General features: G+C 41.7%; 1 protein-coding gene across 1 annotated transcript; it reads left to right on the forward strand.

Moving 5' to 3' along the window:
• The first annotated feature begins 18,890 nt into the window (after nucleotides 1–18,890).
• LOC140378195 (transcription factor LBX1-like) lies at nucleotides 18,891–20,884 on the forward strand. Its single transcript, XM_072463919.1, has 2 exons — nucleotides 18,891–19,542; nucleotides 19,831–20,884. Exons 1-2 carry the CDS (start codon nucleotides 19,215–19,217, stop codon nucleotides 20,313–20,315), a joined length of 813 nt encoding a protein of 270 aa, XP_072320020.1. The 5' UTR covers nucleotides 18,891–19,214; the 3' UTR covers nucleotides 20,316–20,884.
• Nucleotides 20,885–24,492: the final 3,608 nt, after the last annotated feature.

Consider the following 24,492-nt stretch of genomic DNA (forward strand, 5'->3'; position numbering starts at 1 on the left):
TTTAGCAGCTGACGAAACACCACCAGCTTTAGCCCCTCGCTGATATAGTTCTCATAACCAGATTAACTTGCAAGCCTTATCTAAACATCTACAAGTGTTACTTCTCTGACCTAATGCCAGCTTATAGCCTGAGAAAAATCAACTCTTTAAGGCATAACCATTGTCCATTTGCAGCCTGTTTAGTGTAATCATCTTAATACACCTAAGCAGAAAGCAGATACCCTCTTAATCCAGCTGCACAGAGAGCATCATTAATTCCCGTAATGAACTCGAAATTTGAGAGTGGATAACCTGTGAACCCGTCTATCCTGACACACATTTCTTTACAAATTGCTAAAACCGGGCTTATCTCTTGTCGGTTTAAAGAAGTGGTATTGGAGAGGCTTTGGTGCGGTCGGATATGAGCTCGCGGTGGTCATGGGCGTTAGTGGGGGCATTAGTGAAGTGCCTTAGCCAGACTGTTGGCTTCCACGCCGGGTTACCGTGTCACGCCTGGAGCTCTGATTAAGTTACAGTCCAGCCAGAGAAGGTCACGGTGCCCCCCTCCTCAACAGCAGAACCTCCACTACACAAACGGAAAACACAAGCCTGAAGAAAAACCTAAGGCTAGTTTGGAAAGTGGGAAATTAAGATGTTCTTGGAGTTATTGCAGGGTGTTGTATGTTACCAGACTGTGGTGGAATGGAAAACTATACATGGATAGTTGGCAACAACCATTTTGAGTAACAATCCCAATACAATTGCAACTAGAACTGAGCGATATAATAAATAAAAAAAAATGAATTATTTTGTATTCAGTTTAATTTTGTCTTACATAAGATATAAAATCGCATAAACATAAACAATGCAAACTTTTAATAATTTAATCACACAAAAATAGTCACATTTCTCCTCCCAAAGACTGAACTCTGCTCCATACCACTTACATATCATGCATGATGATAATTTGTGATGGCGGAATCTCAATCTTTAATAAAAAATGAATAATTTCCCAGCCCTAAATGCAACTGTAAATGCTGTGGCTCAGTGGTGGAGCTCAGTGAATGTGCAAATAACCACAATGTGAACCTGTGTCTCTCGTCCTTTCTACCCTATACTCTGGTGTCTGTATCTGATAAAAGCCAAACTGTGGACTCTTACTTTTACCAAGACATCTGTGCATCAAAGCTCCCTGACTCTCAACATGTGGATTGTGGAGTGTGCATAACCTCCATGTTACTGGGTCCTCTACCAATTTGGTGAGTATCTGTCTGTCAAAATATAGCTTTGATAAATTGGTGAGATATTATAGTGTGTCATTGTCAGGGTCCGGTTGTCAAACAAATTTCTACCCCGATATCAAATTACACTAAATCTAATGTGGAAACTATATACTCATTTGGATAAGCATTAAAACTGGGAAAAATCCCATAAATAAGACAAAATCTGACGTTTTCTGAATAGTTTTAGACCAAGAACTAGGGTTGTAGTCGACTGAAGAATTTCTTAGTCATCTAAAGCCATCTTGTGTCTCAATTAGGGTGCAAGGGGTGGAGCTGAGAAAGCTCTCAACACTATTGAATATCTATATATTCAGACTAAATATCTGACACAAACTGCACTCACAAGACCAAGCTTAAAGGATTTTCATAAAATTAATTATACAGAAAAGTTCCAGCAAATCACATATTTAAAAAAAGGCAGTATAAATTTACAATTCAACCCGAATCATTCAATTAGTCGAGTAATACAAGTAATCGATTAAATGACCTACAGCCCTACAAGAAATATCACAAAAAAATATCAAATAAGCTACTATTACTTTGAGAGGCATTCTATTGTCCAAAACAATTGTAGTGTCAAAATTGGTTTTGAGCCAGTCTTTTTCTTAGCACTGTGTAATCAAGTTTGAAAACGTGTGACAATATCAGTCTACTTTTCCTGCCTAATGCTCATAGTTGCTAATAAACCCCAACATCGCTCTCTTGCAATAACCAATGACGCTAAATGAATTGATGCTTATTTGATTATTATAATGATTCATAGTAGAAAGGTACATAAGAAATGACTCAAGACTAGGCCAAGTCATTCTGAACACTCCCCAGCTGTGAATTGTCACTCCACATAATGATTTGCACTGCTGCTAAATAAACCTGTTTCCTCCTCGTGTGTGTGTGTGTGTGTGTGTGTGTGTGTGCGTGTGTGCGTGCGTGCGTGCGTGCGTGCGTGTGTGTGTGTGTGTGTGTGTGCGTGCGTGTGTGTGTGTGTGTCTCTTAGATCTAAAACCACGGCCTCAGCACCCACTGCATTAGCTTGCTGTCAGACCAATCTGACATAGAGCTGCTCACACATGCGCACTCGCCCCGGCACATTCCCTCACAGATGATTGAGTTCTGCCCCCTTAATAAACCACTGATTCAGCATAAGTATAACCATTGATTGGTGACTTAATTCCCAATTCAAATTATCATCCTGGGTCCCTATCCAAGGTTGACATGAGCCTTGAGCTGCTGCTACGACTAAATTATACTCACGCCCCCACCCTCCGCCTCTCGCGCGCACACACACGCACACACACACACACACACACACGTACACACACACACACACACACACACGTACACACACACACACACGTACACACACACACACACACACACGTACACACACACGCACGCACGCACGCACACACACACACACACACACACACACACACTAACAGACTCCCAGGCCCCCCATCTCTCTCCCCTCTACGGCGCTCTCTTGCTCGCCCAGGTGCTGATACAAGCAGAAATCCTCCACGCCCCATCGCTCCCACAACACAAACACACACCTCTGCAGAGTACACCTCCACCGAACGAGAGAGCCGGGAGGAGGCACAAATCAGTCTCACCTCTATTTGCTGTGTTTGCATGGAGCTCCAACACAGACGCCTTAGCTGCAGTGGCGTGCTGCTGCTAAAATGGTCGGGTCAGGTGGACATTTTACTTGATAATTACTGAGGAAGTAAGATGACGATATTAGGGCCACGAATAGATGAACGGGAACACAATTAGAGACTTGAATTTTTGGTTTAAACACGCAAATCATAACCAATATTTGGATTATACAGATGCTAAACACATGAAAATACCTTTTTATTTATTTATATTCAATCAAAATGCCAAAAAATAATAACATATTTCACATTTTCATCCATAATATACTTTATTTGTAAATCTAGAAGCATTCAGTCACCTTAGTTCAGCCTTTTATTTGCTTGATAATTTATTTTAAAAGTCTTGATGTACAATACAAATTATATTTGCAATAATATTCGCTGACTAGTCGACAACTAAAATAATGGTTTCAAGCCATGGTGGATGTGAGCTGTGTGGATTCAAACAGAAGCTTATGCTGCGAGCCCTCTTGAGATCAACATAATCATGTTCAGCAGGCTATAGACTGTGTACTGTAAACCTAAACAAGTTCCAAGTATTCGGCTCATAGAAATGGAAAACAGTGTCTGCTGTGTCACACTGCACTGTATCGCTGCATACAATCTAGACCAAATTAGCCAATTGTATGCCTAATGTTGAGGCCCTTTCTGTCATGTAAAAGCCTGACCTGGTGAGGATCGTCTCTTGCAGTCTCTGCTGCACTGCTGTGTGGGATCGGGATTGCTAGAACAAATAAATAATAATCATATTACTAAAAGTTCAAAATGGTTGTATGTTTTTTTCATTAAATGTTTCACTTTTTATACTTTCATTAGACTCGATTAAAATGATTAACTATATTGTTTTCCTTCTACTACAACAGCCCAAATATAATAGTGATGTTGTTGATGAAAATTAAATTAAAAAGTCACTGAAAACGCTATTACTTATTTGACAATATTGTGTCCATTGCTCCGCAGGTTTTCACTGCAGCTTCACAATCAGGTTAAGTTATCCCAGCTCACAAATCTCCCTTGTGGCACTTATTGATATGGCATTATAATCTTTGCATCTTTTATTATTAGATCTGATCTAGATCTGGGTACATTTAAATTCAATTTCAAGTGCCAATATTCAAACAATACCTGGTTTTTCGGTACTGGTACCAGAACAATACTTTTTTCCCCAGTATAAATGTTATAGTATTAATCCTTATCTAGAATAAAATAAAAAGTAAAATTAGTTTCCATTATTCATTTGTGGTCATCCGACCTAGTAATTTTCTATAATGCTTCCCCAGCTCCCACCAAGCATAAAAAAGAAAACAAAAGTAAACTGTGTACAAGTAGTACCTTAAGTACCCTTTTTTCCCTCATACTGGTACCTTTAGACAGTACGAAGCCCCTAGACATTTCTGTATTTTCTGAAGATGTAACAATATGTGAAAGAAAAAACACTGCCACATTTGAGAGATGAGCTTATCTTTTCTGCAGTGTTCTGGTGATAAAATAAGAGGTTATCAGCGTGATGCATGGACACCGTTCCTTTTAAGTCACCCAAGGTTGCAGGCCTTCTCTCTCAATGAGGATGTAGTGGGCTTTGGCGGGCGTTTGTCAGCGCTGGGACAAAGCCACGGAGACAAGAGTGAAAAGTAGTAAACAAGTGAAGGGGAAGCTAAAGAGGGAAGGAGGGAAGGAAGGAGGAGGAGAGGATGGAGTCGAGCTATTGTCTCTGCTTCATCAATATCCTCTTATATAAATGTCAACTGTACCATTTCCCTCATCAGTGTTTCACCAGCCCACTGGCTTTATCCTCAGCTACAAGGGAGGGACATGGCTCTCTCATCTCTCTTTATGGCTCCTACTCCCTCCCTACTCCCCTAAATCCTTCTCTCCTCTCTCCTCATCCGTGTTTCTTTGCCTCCTTCCTGTTCTCTTTATCATCCTTGATCCCCTCCTTCTTTCCTCTCTCTCTCTCTCTCTCTCTCTCTCTCTCTCTCTCTCTCTCTCTTGTGGCGATGCGTCACGAGTCTGGCCCCATGAAACAAGTCAATTTTCTGCCAGCTCGGCGGATGAATAAATCTCCTTGGCTCCGCTCACAGCGATGGGGATATTTATCTAAGTGGAGTGTGTCCTCCTCGGATCGACGCCACACACCCAAAAGGGCCTATAGGAAAAAGAAAAAGATGGAGAGAGCTAGTCAGGGAGGTAAAGGGAAGTGAATTACAGCTAATAAAAAGGAGAAGCGAGAGCTAATTGGATGGGAGTTGAGAGCGATGAGGAGAAATGGTAAAATAAGGGTTGGGTTGGTCCAGGACAAAGCTGGTATAGCAGAGTGGGACAGGGGCATTAGTCAGGGTAGCTCTGTGTAAACGGCAGGAACCGGAGCAGATCCGGATGAGTGGCAGCCTTCAGGCCACATGGGTGTACGGGGACAAAAGTACCACATGGCTGGAGAAAAGGATGTAGGAGTCAGTCATTTTTTTGGCTGTACTAAAAGGGCTACAAATATAGGAATTTCACAAATCAACGTAAAATTTCCGGTATGTCTTTCTCCAGACCTGTCAAACAGTTGAAACTTGTGAAAAACTAGTGAAGAACTAACCTTAAAGCTTTCTTCATCAACTGTTTACTTATGACTCCCATGTAAGGACTTAAAAGTATTAATATTATGGAAACAATCTACTACTACTACTACTACTACTACTACTACTACTACTACTACTACTACTACTTTGAGATGCTTCTCAAACCAAACAAAGCCATAAAACAATAATGTATTGACAAAAAATATATAATTTGTCAGCTTCATTAAAAAAAAAAAATCCTAAATTGACAAACTGCTTTTGATGATTATAAAACTCATAACTGCAAATTTTTCTCTTCCAGGGTGTACAAAAAGAGCTAGTGATCAGTTCATTAACAGAATGGTGTAGACTCACATTCCCTAAATCTTTAATGCAGTTCAGTGATTTGCAGTTTTGTCTTTATTTTGGAACAGCTCTGAGCAGCAGCAGAGTAGGAAATGACAAAGCTTCTCTGGCACTAAACAGAAGCATTAAAGCAAATAGCTGTTGTCTCATTACCATTCATTTTTAAAGGACTGTTACTGTAATAAATGCCTTCTCTGGACCCTCCTTTTTCAGTATTAAGAAGATTAACTGTGTTTCAGATGGAGTGCAAGTGTATATTCCACTTCAATTAAAATGGTCTGTTTTGCTCATGCACAACAGTGGGCGCCTGTTGTGCATGAGCAAAACAGACCATTTTAAAAGACGAACTTTTGGCTTAATTACCTACAATAACAGTGTGATATATTTGGAGGATGGTCCTTACTGTGAAAGCGTGGTATGAAACAAGACAGTTTAATAAACTCGCTAGACAAGGCCTGGCCCCATGGAGCACATAATGTGTCTGTGAGTGCAGGGCTTTTATACTCATAAGGCAACAATCTAGATGGACATTTTTAAGAAACAGCTTCACTTATTTCCTCTAAACTAATCCAATCGAAAGCACATTTTTTGGAGTATCCCACTGACAAAAAAAATGTGTTGTTAGTTGAGGTTTAATTATCAGACAATTAGATATTTATTTTTACTCTAGATTATACATCGAATATTAAAATGTTGCCTATCTTCAAAACAACATTCACAATATTGTCCACAGTCATTTCCGATATATTGTCCACCTCTAATGTCAACTTGAATTAGCTTAAGACTTTTGTTACCCAATAAGTCACAACAATTGTGGAGTAACAGTCGCTGATAATTCCTTATATTATTACTAAGCAAAATTGGCCAAACACAACAAACAAAACAATACCTTGTCGGATGACTACAGGCCCTTTCTCTTCAATTCAATTCCACTTTTATTATCTTGTCAAGTAGTCCCAAGTCATATATCCCTTTCAACATGTCCCTTGTTATTTATTTGGCTTAATCACAAATCTGTTGTGCCTGTAAATGATATGTCAAGTTAAAATAATGACAGAAGTTGTGTGGGTTCTGCAAAATGCTGTGTTGTGAAGTGTATCTTGCCCCATTCGTTGTGGGAACGTCGACATGTTTTTCAATTATTTCAGGGTTAAAGGTTGAGGAGGCGCTCCGGCCCTGTTGCCCCGGGATCTCAGTTGTTTATGTTATCACTGATGGTTATTACTGTTAACACTTCCACACAGGGCGTTATCAAAGGGCTTTAAAAGGCTTTTAAAATTCGTGCTGAATCTAGTGAATCTTTGACAGCAAATTAATGAACTTGATTTCACTTGTGAGTGTTTAGGCTGGGCTCAAGAGGCCTGCAGTCAGTGGTAATAAAGAGATATAAAGGTTATTCTCACTTTTGATTAATATTTATGTTTAGACTTTTGTCTAATAAGCAGGAATAAAGTGATGAGAAACATTTTTATTCATTATATTTATTTATTCATAATTTAGATATTTAATGAAGCCTTACTTTGCTTTTATTTATGTATGTGTATGCTTAAAATTGTTGTTGTTTCTCTATTTATTATACAATTATAAGTATTTTATACAAATATTTCCCCTTATTATTATTCTGTAATTACTTGTAAATAACTGTTCAAATATTGTGTTATTCTGCTAGTGTCTGCTAGTGTCATAAAAATCCTTAACATAAAATATATGTTTAGAGATACCATAAAAAGACTACTTTTACTTTATGCAGATGATAATAGCATTAACATATTTGCATATTTATTAATGTTGCTAAGCCTGGACCAATTCATTTTTCACGTCTGGATACAACATGAGTTAGCAGTGCACGCTCTCTGAACACTTAAGATGATGCATGGCTCAGGCCGCTCCATAGGTTTCCATGTGTAATATTTATGTTTTCACTACATTAGCATGATGAATGCAGACACTTTTCATTAGAGACAAATGGAAGCTATTCTGACACAATTATGGAAAAAACAATAAGATCTCAGTGTGGGGCACAGGATGATTGATAATAGTGCAGGGGGATTGGGCTTAACCAGGCTCTCCCTGAGGGCTGCTCCCCTGGCATTAGTCAGACAAATCCCTTTGTCAACCTCTCCCCTTCGCCATTTTTATTCATAAGCATTTGGCCTTAAGAAAGACATCAAACCAAGAATATACAACAAGAGGTCAACTTCGTCTTTGCGCAATGTTAACCTCTGCATTGATGAAGCTAATTCACATTTCCTCAGTCCAGCCTACGGGGCCTGAGAGGAGCAGGGGGAGGAGAGCTGGGCCGCCAATACACGGCTCTCTGTGTGTGAGTGCTCCCTCCTGACCTGAACCCTCCACATGGGGTTAGTATTGAGAGAGTGGGCTGAAAAGAGGCCAGAGTGAATGTTGTCCCAGCTCATTGAAATGACAATAGGGGCATATGGTTGTGTGTGTGTTGCGGTATGGTCATGGCAGACTCCATATTCCTGGAGCAGAGCTACCAGGTGCTGTGTGGACGGACCCACTGAGAGCCGACAAATCATACACACATGCAGAAGGCTGGCTTCTGCTCTGCTGCCCACCAGGGGGCTTTAGAAGGGAGTTCTTCTGAGGGCAATTGAGAAACGTTCAAAAGTTTATATTCCATCATCATTTAAGAGAAATAGCTGACATGAAATTTGGATTCATAGTTAAACAAATAGCAATATTGACACTGATATGCTGTTTTGACAAGGATGTTTTATTGAAGATTTTACTGTAGATAGCTAATATTACAATTATAATGATATATAATATAATAGCTAAAAAAATATAGTCTATTTTTATTTTATCCGAGAGCAGATTTAAATTGTTTTTCTTTTTGACTTATATATGTTGTTTTATCATTGTCCATTGTTTTATGTTGCACCAAATCACCAAAGCAAGTTCCTATGTTTGTGAATTCTGTTCACTGACAATGGTAATAAACCTTTTCTGATTTCTGATTTCTAATACAACTCAATAATTATACATGTTTGATACCATGCACCCCAACAGTGGATAATTATTTCCAGTGTAATTGTATGTTTTGTCGTCTTGAACAGATTGTCCCTTTAAACGCTGTCAAAACCCCACAGAGAACAGGAGAATAGAGCTAACCTGATGTAGTGCCTCACTCCCTCTGTCATGAATACTCAGCTCCACCCAAATGACTATTCAATACAGTCTGCAGCTAGACGAACGGCCAATCCTTCGCAGCATCTGTTGGGCCCTGGTGCCAGACGCCAGCCTTGTAAGAGGGCCATGGCGGGCTAATTGAAAGACAGAGGCCATCTCTCAAAATAAGCCATTTGTGTTGAGTGTGTGTTCAGAGGAGGAGATGATGGAGAGACAGAAAGGACACGGAAATAATTGACAAAATATGCTCAGAAAAAGAAAGGAGTGAGTAAAAGACATTCCTCAGAGACAACAGCTGACCTGTCACAGTGTGTTCCCAGGCGACCATATTGGAAACACCCCTATGGGCATTCACCGCGCACACCCCAAACCTGCTTCATGTAATTAGACTGGCCTTGTGCTCTTATCTCATTTAAAACATTAGTTACAAAAACCTCTTTGTGCAGCGAATTTACCTATTTACAGGCTTAGTTTTTGATCAAATAATCCATGAAACATTGAACTGATTGATGCCTGCCATACGTCTCTCCCAAGATTATGATGTCAGCGGTGGTTTATTGTTTTGTTTGCCGGATTATTACTAAAATCTCATTTGGAGAAGTCTAAATTGTCAATGAAACCGTTTGTGGACAAGACAGGTCAGCCCAAAATGACGAAAGATCAAGTTAAAAAATGAATCATATGCAACAAGTTCCCTAATAAATGTGATTGAATGTTCTGAGAATTTACACCGTGATGCTTGATTGAAGCTGTCACAGTTTTTCCTGCATGTAATTAGACTGGCGTTGTTTTTAGAAAGCTCTTTTTACGCCTGCATCTCCTTCGTGTGACTGATCCAATCTCTGCAGATGAATCCCCAGTGATGTATATTGAAACTGTGTAGATAATAAAAGCGCCTTTATAATCTGATGAAGTAAGCAACACAAATGCAAATGCTATTTATACATCTGCTTATGACAAATGAGACTCGGGCCTGTTTTGCACCTCAAGGTCCCTCCATCCTTCCCTGTATGTCTTTGCATCACATAAAAAGCGAGCCTTCACAAATGAAAACTAAAGGATTGCTGTCATAACTCTCGCTGGTTCTCCTCGAGCAGTTTTTATTGCCCAAAGGCAGTGAATAATCCTCTCCATCCTGGCCTTCTCGAATAACACAATCCTTCAGCATCACTGCTTACTGTGCTTTATGGTCAAGTGCAGATGAAGAAGAGGAACATTCAAATGAGCCACTGTGAGAGGAGGCCATGAGGAGAGTGTCAAGAGGAGAGCCAATGCACACCTCTTTTATTTAGTAATATGCTGCTGCTGCTGCTGCTGCTGCTGCTGCTGCTGCTGCTGTTTCTAATAAACCTTATTTGTATATTGATTATATTGAGTTAGTTTTGCCACATTTAAGGCTCCCAGATTATAAAATGATGTAGCAACAGTAACAGGGCTTATTGTAGACGAATGGTTACTTCTCACTTTTTATCCTAAATGAACAAAAAGCTATTCAGAATAATGTAATGAAATGTTTACTCTAAACATTTGAAATATTAGACTGGATGGCAATGTCCCCATGCACACACTGTACAATTGACAAAGTGATAGGCCAAATATTTCACTGCCTTTAGAAGAGGAATTGCTTTCTTTTTTTGTCTCTAAATTATATTTGTCAAGAAATGTATTTTTATGGATGTATTGTTTTTTTAAACATTGAAATATCACTGCTTTGTGAATGAAACTGTTTTGGTTTGTGCAAGGTTTCATCTTCTGATTCATTTATTTTTACCAGCTCTAATAGATGTGCTTGCAGTTTCAATCTGCTTTAGGTCAATTACAAATGCATATGTCCAATCTACGCCAACAACAAGTGAACAGGCCCCAAACCACAGTGCTCTGATTAGGGGCGTTCAGCCAGTGTGACATGGCTGCCAGAGCAATGTGAGAGCCACAGCAACTGTTCACAGGTACGAGACACTGAACATAGCACTGACTGTAGCGTGTTGGCACACACTTAGCATTAAAACACCTCTGCCAAACTATTTATTGAGTGAGTAGTTCTTTCTATTGTCTATGGGTTTCAAGATAGCAGACAGTATGTTGCATTAGTCCAGCCATAGACCCATGAAAAGGTTTCTTTAAGGAGAGGAACAGTGCATTAGCCGCCCAGCGTGTGGTAACGTCTTGTGTTTCTGTGTAGACATTGCACCTGTTTTTGTCAGGATTTTATGGGCTGTGTTCAGCTCAATTTTTATGTTACTTTCAGTTTCATTGTTGTTTCTTGTTATGTTTCAACATCAATCTCTGTAAGTAACCTAGCACATAGCCATTAGTGTTACAAATGGATCTATACTGCACATATATACTATTTCTGTTACATTTGTTAAAAAAAAAAGTTTAATTAAAAGTGTAGAAATATCCACATTAGCCAAGGGGAAATAATGATTTTTGATTGGAGCGGACAGTATGGGCCGCTGATTCCGGTTAGAGAATCAGGGGAAACTGGATTGAATTGAGAATGTCCTTTAATTTGTAATATGTGTGTGCTGCTGAATAGTTAGCTTGAATAGTAACAGTAAAAGAGGTCCGTCCAGAAACACGGAACTAAACTTTGGTTCCCCCCTTAGTCTTTCTGACACAGCCGCCCCCAATTGTCAGTCAGGATAATTGTCCATCACCAGAAAGACTATCAGGAGCGCTGTCGTCTTCTTCCACCAGCGGAGGAAGAGGAATCAGCCTGACGACCGGACGGGTGTAGGTCTTCTCTCTCACCTTCATGGCCGCTGTACGTACCCGACCATCTGGTGCTGGGAATGTCTCTGTCACTGTGCCCACGGGCCAGGATGCTCTCGGGAAGCGAGGATCTACGATGAGGACCACCTGTCCAACGCGGAGCTCCTTCACGTCAGTCTTCCACTTTCGTCGATCTTGTAGACCAGGTAGGTACTGGCGGATGAAGGATGACCAGAAGTTGTCGGCGAGCACCTGACTGTGTCTCCATCGGCGTCTTTCCAGCAGGTCTTCACTGTCGTAGAGAGCTTGTGGAAGTGACGAATCTTTGCGTCCCATAAGCAGCATGTTGGGTGTTACCGGGTCAGGATCTGCGACATCGGCTGAGACATATCCAAGTGGCTTGGAGTTCAGGATGCCTTCCACCTCGATGAGTAGGGTGCGCAGGACCGGCTCAGGAACAACTTGCTCCTTTAGAATGACTCTAAGGGAAGCCTTTATCGACTTGACCTCCCTCTCCCACGTCCCTCCAAAGTGGGGAGCAGCTGGGGGATTGAACCGGAACTTGATTCTATGTTCTGCAAGATGTTTTTGGAGTTGAGGGTTCATGGCTTGAAAGGCCTCTTGAAGTTCCCGACAGCCACCAGTGAAGTTTGTGCCATTGTCATAGAGTATCTCAAATGGCTTCCCACGACGGGCAACAAAGCGGCGGAGGCAAAGCAGGAAAGTGTCATAGTCCAAGCCTTCAAGTAGATCTAAGTGAAGGCACCTGGTTGTCATACATTTGAATAGAATGCCCCATCTTTTTTCTTGGCGGCGACCAGTCTTCACAAGGAATGGGCCGAAGCAGTCAACTCCCACGGAGTAGAATGGTGGTTTGTAGAGCCGGAGTCTTGCCGGTGGGAGATCTGCCATTCTTGGAGTTTGGGGTTTGGCACGCCAAAATTGGCATTCACGGCAGCCGTACTGGTGTTTGCGGATAGCCTCACGTCCTCTTAGGATCCAGTACTGGCGTCGCAACTCCTCAAGGACACGTTCAGCACCCGGGTGGTGGAGCCGTTCGTCGCAGTCTTTGATAAGCAACTTGGTGATAGGGTGTCTTGAGTCTAAAACAATTGGATGGATGGTTTCAGTTTCGAGGTCAGCCGCCCGTCGAAGCCTGCCACCAACTCGGATTAGACCAGTTGCTTGCTCGTACTCTGGAGCGAGGGAACTGAGCCTGCTATCTGTAGGAATTGGACGAAGGGTCTTGAGTGCTTTAACTTCTGCCGGGAAGGACTCAACTTGTTGCTTGAACTAGCAGGGCTCTTTCAGCTGCAATGAAGTCTGAAGCTTCGATATTGACTTTAGGCGTAGCCGCCCTGTGACGGGACTGCTGAGTGGCTCGAACTAATTCTGTCCAGGTGTGGAACTTACTGGAGTCAGGAAGCTAGGTGGCACTGTAACAACTCCGATGAAGGCACTTTTCTTTAGCTCGCGTTGATCAGGTTCAGCAGCAGCGGTAGGCATAGTTGGCCACCGGTCTTGAGTTTCAGTGAGGAATGTATGACCAAATCTCCACTGGCAATGGCACAGCAGCTCTTTCAAGGTGAGGCCCCTGGTTATGTGATCTGCAGGGTTACGAGGCGAGTCAACATACCTCCAGCTTGTAAGGTCGGTCAACGTCTGGATTTCCGCTACCCGCGTTCCAACAAACACCTTGTAGCGGCAGGACTCTGATTGTAGCCAGTGGAGTACAGTGGTGGAATCGGACCAGCAGATGACTTGGTGGATTGGAATGGTGAGCTCGGTCTCAATAAGCTTGACAAGTTGTGCACCAGTTAGTGCTGCGCTGAGTTCAAGGCGAGGAATGGAGAGGCACTTCTTCGGGGCTACTCTGGAACGGGCTAGGATGAAGGCAATATGACATTACCTTGGTCATCAGTGGTTCGCAGGTAAGCGACTGAACCGTATGCCCTCTCCGAAGCATCACAGAACACATGGAGCTCCCTGGTCACTGTGGAAGAATCAGCATTTGGAGGCATGTAGGCTCTGGGGAACTGCACTTGAAGGAGATTGGGGAGCTCTTTGACCCAGGCAAGCCACTGCTCTTCAAGCTGTTGGTGTTCGATTGGGTCATCCCAGCTGAGGTCTTGCTTCCAAAGGTCCTGGATTAGAACCTTTGCTCTAGTTGTGAATGGTATTATGAACCCCAATGGATCATATTGGCTTGCAAGAGTCTTGTACAGGTTTCTGAGCGTGAGTTGAAGAGGCTCTTGTAGGCGGTGTCGATAACCCATGGTGTCATCAAGGCAGTTCCACTGCAGTCCAAGTGTGGACTCGTTCAGATCAGCGCTATCGCGGGACAGCCACAGTTCACTGCTGACAGATCTAGCTTCGGTGGGCAAGTGCTCAATGACTGAAGGCAGGTTGCTTGCCCACTGCCTGATCTCAAAACCACCTTCTGCGAGAAGTTGGCACAGTCCATCCACGACAGCCTTGGCATGAGCAGGGTCTGGTGTACTGTAGAGACAGTTGTCAACATAGAATGCCTGGGTCACTACTTCGGCAAGACCTGATGGGTTGGCTTGAGAGTCTCGGACATGGCGCTGCAGAGCATAGGTTGCGCAGCATGGACTGCAGGTGGTCCCAAAAGGCAGGACCTGCCACTCATAGATGTCGGGCTCCTCCTCTCGCTGCATATTTCTCCACAAGAAGCGCATGATGGGTTTGTCAGCAGCAAGCAGGAGTACCTGGTGAAACATACTTCGAATGTCACCGCTGATTGCCACACTGTGCTGGCGAAATCTAAGAAGCACGCCACGCAAGGTTGGTCCTAGGTGGTGCGGGATGTACCAGGACTCTGTGGACTTGCATGCTTCTTCAGGTGAGATCCTTGCTACACAGCCTGCTGCCTTGAGCTTCTGGATTTCTGAGCAATAGGTGGCGGCCTTTACTGGGTAGGTTTAGAATGAGTTGACTCTTCCTTCACTGTGAGAAGCACAGGTATGGACCGCTCTCTGTAGGTTGTAGAGGGGAAGCTCTTTGTAGATTTAGCTGGTTTACTTGACTCAGTCTGGTAGAGGGCTGCGGCACGACTTGAAATGTTTTTGGCTTGAGACTTGACTTGGAGCCAGTCAGCTAGGTCAGGAAGCGTGTAGGTGCGGTCTGAACCTGATTGCAGAATCCCTCGGTTAAGACAATACTCCACAAAGCCGTCACGGTAAGAAGGGGGCAGCTTACTTAGCAGCCGGTCAACGTGCGACCTGCACATGAGCTCCACGCCGTTGTGTCCTTCAAGAGTTTTCAGCATACCCACTAGGGCTTGGATGGACAGAGCAAAGAGGTCGAAACTGTTGGCATCACTTGTCTTAAGTGCAGGAGAGTTTAGGATGGCGCCGAGCTCGGACTGGATAAGCTTCCTTGGTTGACCATACTTATCTTGTAGTGCGTTGAGTGCAGCGTTATACGGGCTTGAGTGATGCATGTATGCCTTTGCGAGTTGACTCGAGTTTCTCACGACCGCTCTCAAACACAGGCAGCATGGGCTTGGGGATGCCAAAGGCAGAGGCAATTAGCATTTCTGCTCCGAGTTGTGGTTGTAGACCAGGATAGGGCGCAGGTGCTGGTAAGGGAGCCTGGATGGGATAAGATGTGGCCGGAGGCTGCTCCCACTTGCAATATGCTATTGGCGGTGTTGGCTGCACTGCGTTTGTGTTGACGAGAGTGGGGTGCGATGCAGGGTTTAACTCTGTTGCTTGACTTAGAGTACTTTGCTGCTGCGCAGGTGAAGCTGTAGCTGCTGGTTGAGGCTGATAGGGGCTCGAGGAGTTGCTGTTAGTACTGAGCATTGACGTGACCAGTTTGGCTAGTTCAACATCAGTCTGTAGCTGCTGGGGTCTGCGGCTTTGGTCGAGGCGTTTGCTCAGGGCCTCTTTAGCTTGAAGGGCTTCCTCTTGTGCTCGTTGAGCAGCTTTAGCTTGGGTCTGTAGTTGATGAAGTTCCCGCTCTGCCTGTACATCCTCTTCCATCTGTCTCTGGAGGTTAACAAGTTCAAGTTGTTTAGCATTCTCTTCCAGTATTGCAGCTTGTATGGGAGAGAGACCATCTTGTGGGTAATGACCAATAGAGTAAGCCGTGTGTCTCCCTGAACGTGAGCTGAAGCCAGATACAGAGCTGTGGGCTCTCCTCGAGGTGCTTCTGTGTTTGCTGCTGGGCGGGCCTCTCTCTGGGGCCGGGTAAGTTCCTCTTCCATGGGTGCTGCGTGGTCCATACTGCTAAAGCGTAGCTCCAATCCAGGCTCGAAGGACCAGAATTTAATGTAGAAATATCCACATTAGGGGAAACTGGATTGAATTGAGAATGTCCTTTAATTTGTAATATGTGTGTGCTGCTGAATAGTTAGCTTGAATAGTAACAGTAAAAGAGGGCCGTCCAGAAACACCGAACTAAACTTTGGTTCCCCCCTTAGTCTTTCTGACAAAAAGTTTCGTTGGAATTAGGTCAGGGAAATTAATCGAAAGAGATTCAGTAATGTCTAATACCGGCAATCAGTTATATGGTTATGTTACTGTCAGTAAAAACATGTGGTTAGTAGAGGTCAAACATCAGAGGTCTGTATTGTTAATGTCTATGAAATCATTAATAAAAGATCATTTTAATTTGGATAAAATAATCGTAAATAAAATAATTCGATTGATCAATCTGAATGAATACATTTTTAAATTTTATTTTTCTTCATATTCCCCAGCCCTAGTTGGAATTATATTAAGTTGAAATACTGAATATTCCAAGCAGATTTAGGAAAGTCAGTGCATTTTTAAATGTCCCCCAGTTTGAGAAGTGTTGATCTATAAATACAACCAAAGATAAATGCTTACTAACTAGAAACACTAGCTTTCAGCAGAGAGCAGTATTTTCATTATAAATACAACTTTTAGTTTTATTTGGATTTTTTGTGCTGCAAGTATTGTATAATCATCTTCAATTCAATTGAAGATGATTATCTAAATCAAAGATATACTGTATACTGTATATATAAGTGTTGACATAAACAGTCTGCAGCGATAATGGTGCAGCTTAGGTTCCAGGAGGACTGCACTGAGGCGGGGAAGACAGACCGTCAGGGATTTGTCAGGGGCCTGTTATTACATCTCTAGTCACATAAAATATGGCCGCCCCTCTCTCTGGAGATCCCAGCACCAGATAAATCCTCTCTTGCCCAACCAGAATGGCCCTGCTGATGGAAGCATCCAATGGTGTCCCTCGGCCGCTGACCCCTGGTAATGACGTGTGATTTATACAGTAAAGCAAAGCCTCTTCCAGGCCTATAGCGTTGTCGAACCCTCTACATCTATATCTGGTGCTGTGTGGGATAAAAGGCCTTTGGGACAGGAGGGACTTGACACCCCTTCACACAGCCATATTTGGGGTACCTGCAAAATGGCTACAATGTAGATAGCTTCCCCTGCAGCTGTCTGTGGTCATATATACTGCAGGAAGGACCATCACAAGTCAAGGCCCTAAATCAACACCTGGTTGGACAGAAAGTGGCTCTCATTTCCCTTAAATAAATGTTAAGTGTTGTTGATGAGCAGATTACAGCTGCAGAGTTTGTGACCCAATATATCATGAATGCAACATCTACAATAAAATTCCCTCTGCGTTCCTTCCAGGAGGAGCTGAACTGACAAACTGACAAACAAAGAAACAGGCCTTTATCTTAACAGACCATCAGTAATTAACAAACAATTAGTATTTGCTGTAGGCAGGAACTATTCTTTATTTATTTATAAATAAATAAATGTATATATATATATATATATATATATATATATATACACACACACACATAAACCCAAACACACACGCCAAGAGCTAAGAAAAAAAAATACACAAAGTCATATGCCACTGGAGAACACCCTATTAGTTCCTTTACTTTGCTTCAAGTTTGTGGCTAATAGAAAGTGTAAGTGTTGAGAAAATAGGTTCAAAGGTGTGCTGGAGCCAACTATTAAATGCACAATTACTTGTGAAATCAGAGCTGACCCCCCGCCAGCAGCAGATATACGGTGCACTGCAGAGTCTTGAGTGCTTTCTCCCTCCACAGGCTGCACAAATGACCCCAAATATCTCCAACCAACTTTTTAATAACTGAGAGGAGGAGATTGTTTCCGGTTTAAAACTCAATGACGTGAAGCAATGGCACTTGAGGAGGTGGAAATGAGAAGATGTGACAAAAGTGTAGACCTAATTCAAACTGTGGTCATATTCATTTAATTAGGATACACTAAAGAAATAGTATCAGAAACATTGTTTAGTGCTAAATAATCATCATCACCATCATTAATAATAATAATCATCATCATAGTAATAAATATCTGAATAAATAAATAAACGAAAATAATACGAAAACATATTAGGTAAACAGCATATTATTTTTAAAACAGAAATAGTATAGGCCTATGTGCAGATCGCACACAAATATGATAAATCAATTTTAAATTCAGAAAATAAAGACAAGTTTGGAAAAAAAAATCTTGTGCATATCTGTTGATAATTCCAGCGTCCATAGCGTTGCCACTGCAACTATTAGTGACAATAACATCTGCCTGGGCAAAACAAAAAGTGAATGGATCGAAAAATACATGAATATGTGCCTCACTTTGACAATCATTTTAATTGTGTTGTCTATACTTTCCTCTGCGCAATCACCTCGATAATTGTGTCAGAGACGCGCTAATACAAAGGCATCGTGTCAAACCTGGAGCGCGCATGGCAAAGAAGTGAGTGCAGATGAAATATATAAAAGCAGCCCTTTCGCCTGAGTAATGGCCCGGCATTGGCGTCGCTGAAAGGGACGCGCGGCGCTGCTCCTCGCGCCCCAAAGGAGGCATCATCAGAACTGATATACAGCAGCACCTTCTTGACCAAAAAGACGTTTCGTCCGCACTTTGGACTAGGACAATATCCGCGTGACTACATCTAAATTAACCTCTGTGAGTCCGCTTCATCAGCTGCGATTATGGGCGCTTCAGACCCCGGCTTTGCGGAATGAGCTCTGTCTGTCCGCCATCATTGAGCCTATCCTGGTATCTCACCACACGACTAAATTAGAGGAGCGATGATAAGAGCACAAAGCATTATAATTCTGCGGGGCTCCTCCTCCTTCCAGCCATGCGTCCTAATTAATGGGACACCCCCAGTTGCAAAAAGCCCCGCACTGGACTGCAACATAGTCAAAGAGTGAAAGGGAAGAGGGTGAAAAGTGCCACTGGAGATAATTGATTAGCTCCCAATCAATGAGAACTTGTTAGTAATCGTCAACTGTGTGGACCTCGCCATTTTCAGGGAGTCTCCGGTCCGGACTGGCTGCTCCCTGGGACCCTCACCGTTGCGCTTATCCCACTTTGGAATAATAGCTTTTCCTCTTAAGCTTTTACGTTTCAACTGTTATGTGACTTCGCGTACCAGTGGTGTCTTTTGCGTTTTTAACTTTTTTTCCCGAATTCTTCGTTTATAACGAATTCTCCGTACATCCAATGATGACATCCAAAGAAGTGGCCAAATGTGATGCGGGAGAGAATAGGAGGCGCAGTCCGCTGGACCACTTGCCGCCTCCCGCGAACTCCAACAAGCCGCTGACCCCATTCAGCATCGAGGACATCCTCAACAAGCCGTCCGCGAAACGCAGCTACGCAATTTGTGGCACGGCACACCTTATTTCAACCTCGGAAAAGCACCGCTCCTCTGGCATCCCACTGTCCAGCCGCGCGCTTCTCACCCAAACCTCTCCTCTGTGCGCGCTGGAGGAGCTGGCCAGCAAGACGTTCAAAGGACTGGAGGTCAGCGTACTACAGGCCGCAGAAGGTAAAGGCCCGTTTTAAAATAGCGTTTATAAAATGTCCTTATTTGGTATTTGTTAAATTGAGATTTTCCTTCAGTTTAATTTTGACTAATATTCGGATACTTGAGGTATCACCAGAGAAGGTTGTTGAACGTTACAGTTACTGTGACAGTTAAATTGTAACATTTTATTTTGATTTGAAGACACGCGTTTCATTTTCTCCTGTGCAGTTCAATAATTAGACTACTTTTACGCACTCACAGCACGCACATTCACCTGTTTCTCATGCAGCTCTCTACTGTCGCTTTCAGGTCGGGACGGGATGACTCTATTTGGACAGAGATCTACTCCAAAGAAGCGTAGGAAATCCCGGACTGCCTTCACCAACCATCAGATCTATGAGCTCGAAAAGCGTTTTTTGTATCAGAAGTACCTATCCCCGGCAGATCGGGACCAGATCGCGCAGCAGCTTGGCCTGACGAACGCGCAGGTGATCACGTGGTTTCAGAACCGCCGGGCAAAGCTAAAGCGAGACCTGGAGGAAATGAAGGCCGACGTGGAGTCCGCTAAAGCTGTCGGCCAGGTTCCATTGGACAAGCTGGCCAAGCTGGCAGACTTGGAAAAATGCGCCAATGGCACGTTAGGCCACCCGCGCAACGCGTCCCCCATGCGGAGCCAGCAGGAGCACGAGCTCGCACAGAAACTGCGGACGTCGCCGCTGTCGCCCTTCTCAGACCACACAACAAGTAAAGAGTGCTCAGAGGACGAGGACGTAGAGATTGATGTAGACGACTGAGGGCGCAGCATGGCGCTGGACACAAACGGTGTGAACAAATCCTGCCGAGGACTTGTAACTTACTGCTTATATTCTACCATATCTCCGACGTGTACCAAAATGTATTGACTTTTATTGTCACATAGACCTATTCATAGTGACGCATGAACCGAGCAGAGCAAGAAATATGCAGTGGTCTTTTACAATGTATCTGTTAGCCAATCAAAGCAATATGATCCGAGTAACTTATTTTTATTTTTATACATTATGTAGCCCTCACACGCAGCTCACACACCTGTCCGCGTCTAACGGGCCTCTCTTCACGCCGCCTTTAGTGCTCCGTTTGTTTTGTTAGCATGAGAATGCGTGATTTGCTTTGTGCTCCTTATATATTTATTTCAATAATTTAAGCTTAGTTTGTGTCTTCCCATTCCTTCTGTCACAAATAGCCCCGCGAAAACATTTTGTAAGAGCGCAAGGAAATTTGCCATACATTCATCATTGGCTTTATTTTATCAAGAGTGTTCTTTATTATTTCTTGAATGCTCAAAACGAGAGAAATCGCTGGATACAAATGTTTTTTTTTATTTTTTATTTTATTTCTTTGTTTTTGTTTTGTTCGTTTTTTGTTTTTATCAGTCACTAGATTCCCGTTCTAAATTAAATTTGTTTTTGTACACCTGTAAGTGCCTTTCTAAAATCAGGACATTATTTGAAAAACCAATGCACAGACTGTAATGTATATAGGCTACTATGGGAATAAAATGAATTTTCTCAATATTTATTTTATGATGCTTTCTTGAATTAATTATTTATTTGTCAAAGTCTACGCTCTGTGCCAAACGTTGGAGTTGGCAGATAAAAGCGTCCCGTTAGTGCGCTATGCCTTTGTGTCCTCTTTATACAGGGACGCTCCAAACATTTAGTTGCCTGGAATCTCACACGGCCTTTCACGCCCAATATGCGTATCGTGCCTTATTGACCCTTAGACGTGTTTCCCATTCGTGGTAAAAATTTATGTGAGAAACACAAATCTGGTCCCGGGGAAAAAGAGGAGGATGGCACAAAAACACAAAGTTTTGGGCCAGTTTCTCCCTTCCTTTATAGAGCTTTTTTGTTCTGTGGGACTGGGCCGTAATTTTGAGCGTAAAGCATGAAAAGTGGGGACAAATGAGCAGCGTTCCCTGATGGGACGCACCACAAAGGAGCAGGGCCGCTCCCCCGCAGGCAGCAATACTGAGACAAGTGTGTCCCACCGCACAAAAAGGACGCAAACGTTTGGAGGCCATATGGTTTTTGAAATTTCCTCACAATTTCAGACAATTTGATGGATTGAGTTAACCCTCCTTTTAAACAGTTTAACTGAGTGTGAACAAAGGCCATAATGCCTACATAGACTCTCCCCTCATGAGGGCATCTGCGGCTATTAATGTCTAGCCCTTTCTTTGCCTGGCGTTTTGAACAAGTCAATGAATTACAATGAAACTGCCCCCTTTTTGTGCACAGCTTTTTAGTTCTAGAATAATATGTTTGACTTCTATCCAAGAAGGGCTTCCAAACAAGAAATGGATTTTGTTGTGAGCGTTTTTAATGTTAAGTAGGGAGCCATAAAGAGTTTGGACGGTGACATTTTGCCAAAGCCTGGTTAGAAGCCCCTTTGTTTGTTTTCTTCTCCTCTGCGTCCTTATATCTTTTGTCTTTGAGGAGTTTAATGAAGCTGAAAACATGGCCAAGGAGCTCAAAGGCGTTTAACGCTCTTTGTTCCAAGAAATGATAAGTGGCCTGTCTGCTTCTGACTTGTTTTATAGCGTGTGTGCTTTTCAGTTTTACAAAAAAAAATTGGTTCTTTGGGCTTTGAGCCAAATTCACATAGGCAAGGCATATTCAAACAAAATAGACCTAAATAGTTGGACTAAGAAATATATATATATATATATATATATATATATATATATATATATATATATATATATATATATATATATATATATATATATATATATATATATATATATTTTACATTTTGTCTCTTCAACCTGGACTACTCCATTTACGCCTTGGAGACGTAAAGTCTACTTTACGAGTGGTGCTCTTGAGCCAATTGGAGAAAAACTTCTTCTGGACTGATTAAAAGGTCTAACAGTTACGCTTTGTGTCTGCTACACCACAATGCAGATTATTTGACTCTCGTGCCGTGTGACTCTGGCCCTGGATCTTTGTCGCAGGTTCATGATGCAGCGAGCTTTATGGATCCAGTGCCTTCTTTATGAGGCCTTGTCGGGGTGCCCACTGCGCTCTTATAATCTCGCAGTCTGAGCGATCACTTGGTGGTAATTAATCTGAAGGTCTTAAGTGTATTTCACTATTTCACTCCAAGATGGAAAAAATCACTACCCCAATCGTCCGGAAAATTGAAGTTTGATGCATGAGTCCCTACTGAAACAATTGGTGCAGCTTGCGCAAATGGCCCCTCCCCTTTTACCTTTTTACCTCTCTTCGTGGCATGCACCCCTCCCACGTGCATCTTTTTGTGTTAAAAAAGTGCATTCAAAATATATAATTTAAATAAAAGTAGAAATAATTTACAACAATAAAATAATAAACAGCAATACTACTACTACTACTACTACTAATAATAATAATAATAATAATAATAATAATAATAATAGCCTATGCATTTGTCTGTAAATTGTTTGAAATTGCTTGGGGGCAAACTGTACTAGAGCTAAATAGAGGGAATTGTGGAGTTTTAATCATAGCCTTCCTGTGGAGCCAGTTAATACTTCAAACTTCAATTTTACGGGCGATTGAACTAAGCATGTTCCTGACAGAATTGATGTATGTATTAATTTCCTTTAACTGTTGATTAATTAGGCTACGCTGAAGGCTCGAATGGCACAGTTTGTTCGTGAATTTGCATATTAATTCAATTCAAGTTGATCATTCAAATAATCTATAGGCTCTGTGATGATTTGAGGAACTGCACATGACACTGGAGAATGAACGCGCAATATGATCAGAGCCGCTGCTTGTCTTATCATAATATTTTCAAAATCTGTTAAGCCAATTATTATAGGCTAGAAGACTTTTGGATTTTTTCAGTCAAAATCAAAGATTAAGTAGGTTTATTATACATGCCTTTCTGGATTTCTTCATTAATCTGTGTAATCCCTTGGTTGTCCAAGAGTGGTCCATGGTATAGATAAGGTTTCAAAGGTATCATATGCCTTCCCTTATTGAAATATTTTGCTACTATTATTATTTATTGTCGTATGTTGGACCTTAATGCCAAAGTTCCAGTTTGTGAATTCTGTTCACTGACAATGGCAATAAACTCCTTTCTGATTCTGATTCTGAAGATAAACCTTTTCTACCTCTTCCTAAATACATGTTTTTCTATGAACCTAAATAAATTCTTGGAAAATATACCACACAATTTTATTTCATATAGGCCTAAATAAATAGTCAAAATAGGTCTTATACAGTAGAACTGGCTGTATACCTATTACCGTATACGTAATATGTAGCCTTTATGGGCCACTCATTTTTAAATTAATATTATTAGTAGTTTAATTATTTTTTGTATGACAGAACAAAACGATACCATTGAGGTACCATAGAGGTATTGTTTGATAAGTTAAATTAATTAGACCTATCGCCTGTTGCATTACGTTTTGCTTAATTTATAAGAAGCCTTTTCATTGATCAGTAGTGGTTGGCATAACGGAAATCATTTTCTCTCGGAGATTAATTAAAGTAGCCTAATTTCAAATAAATAAACAAATACATTTGGAAATAAATAGATAATTTATTGATAGAGTTATTAAATCAAAAGGGAGATAATAACAATAATCATCATCATTATTGTTTTGTTTCTTATTTTTGTAAACCAGCACAACAGAGACACCTGCTGGTATTTTAAGGTTACTATGACTAAATCCAGCTTTGCAATTTATATATTTGGATGAAAATTATTTTAGAAAGACACCCAATTGTGTAATGGAAAAATATTGAACTGCATAATAATGTATGTTGTTGTCCCCATTCATGGACAACTTTCATGACTTTAAATTATAGCCACATGTACACATCACAGTACTTTTTTTCATATTTTTTCCGTAATAAATGTTTTTAAAGTTAATGATGCATTGTGTACCCATGAAATTATGTTGAACTAGACAGTTTTATATATTTTTAT

Source organism: Eucyclogobius newberryi, unplaced genomic scaffold (genome assembly GCF_026437365.1).
Source record: "Eucyclogobius newberryi isolate DKJ021-1_F unplaced genomic scaffold, fEucNew1.0.hap1 SCAF_4, whole genome shotgun sequence".
In the NCBI taxonomy this organism is placed as follows: Eukaryota; Metazoa; Chordata; class Actinopteri; order Gobiiformes; family Gobiidae; genus Eucyclogobius; species Eucyclogobius newberryi.

Coding starts and splice junctions, on each gene's coding strand:
- LOC140378195 (XM_072463919.1), top strand. CDS start 19,215: ATGATGACATCCAAAGAAGTGGCCAAATGTGATGCGGGAGAGAATAGG. Junction 19,543..19,830: donor CGTACTACAGGCCGCAGAAG/GTAAAGGCCCGT, acceptor TGTCGCTTTCAG/GTCGGGACGGGATGACTCTA.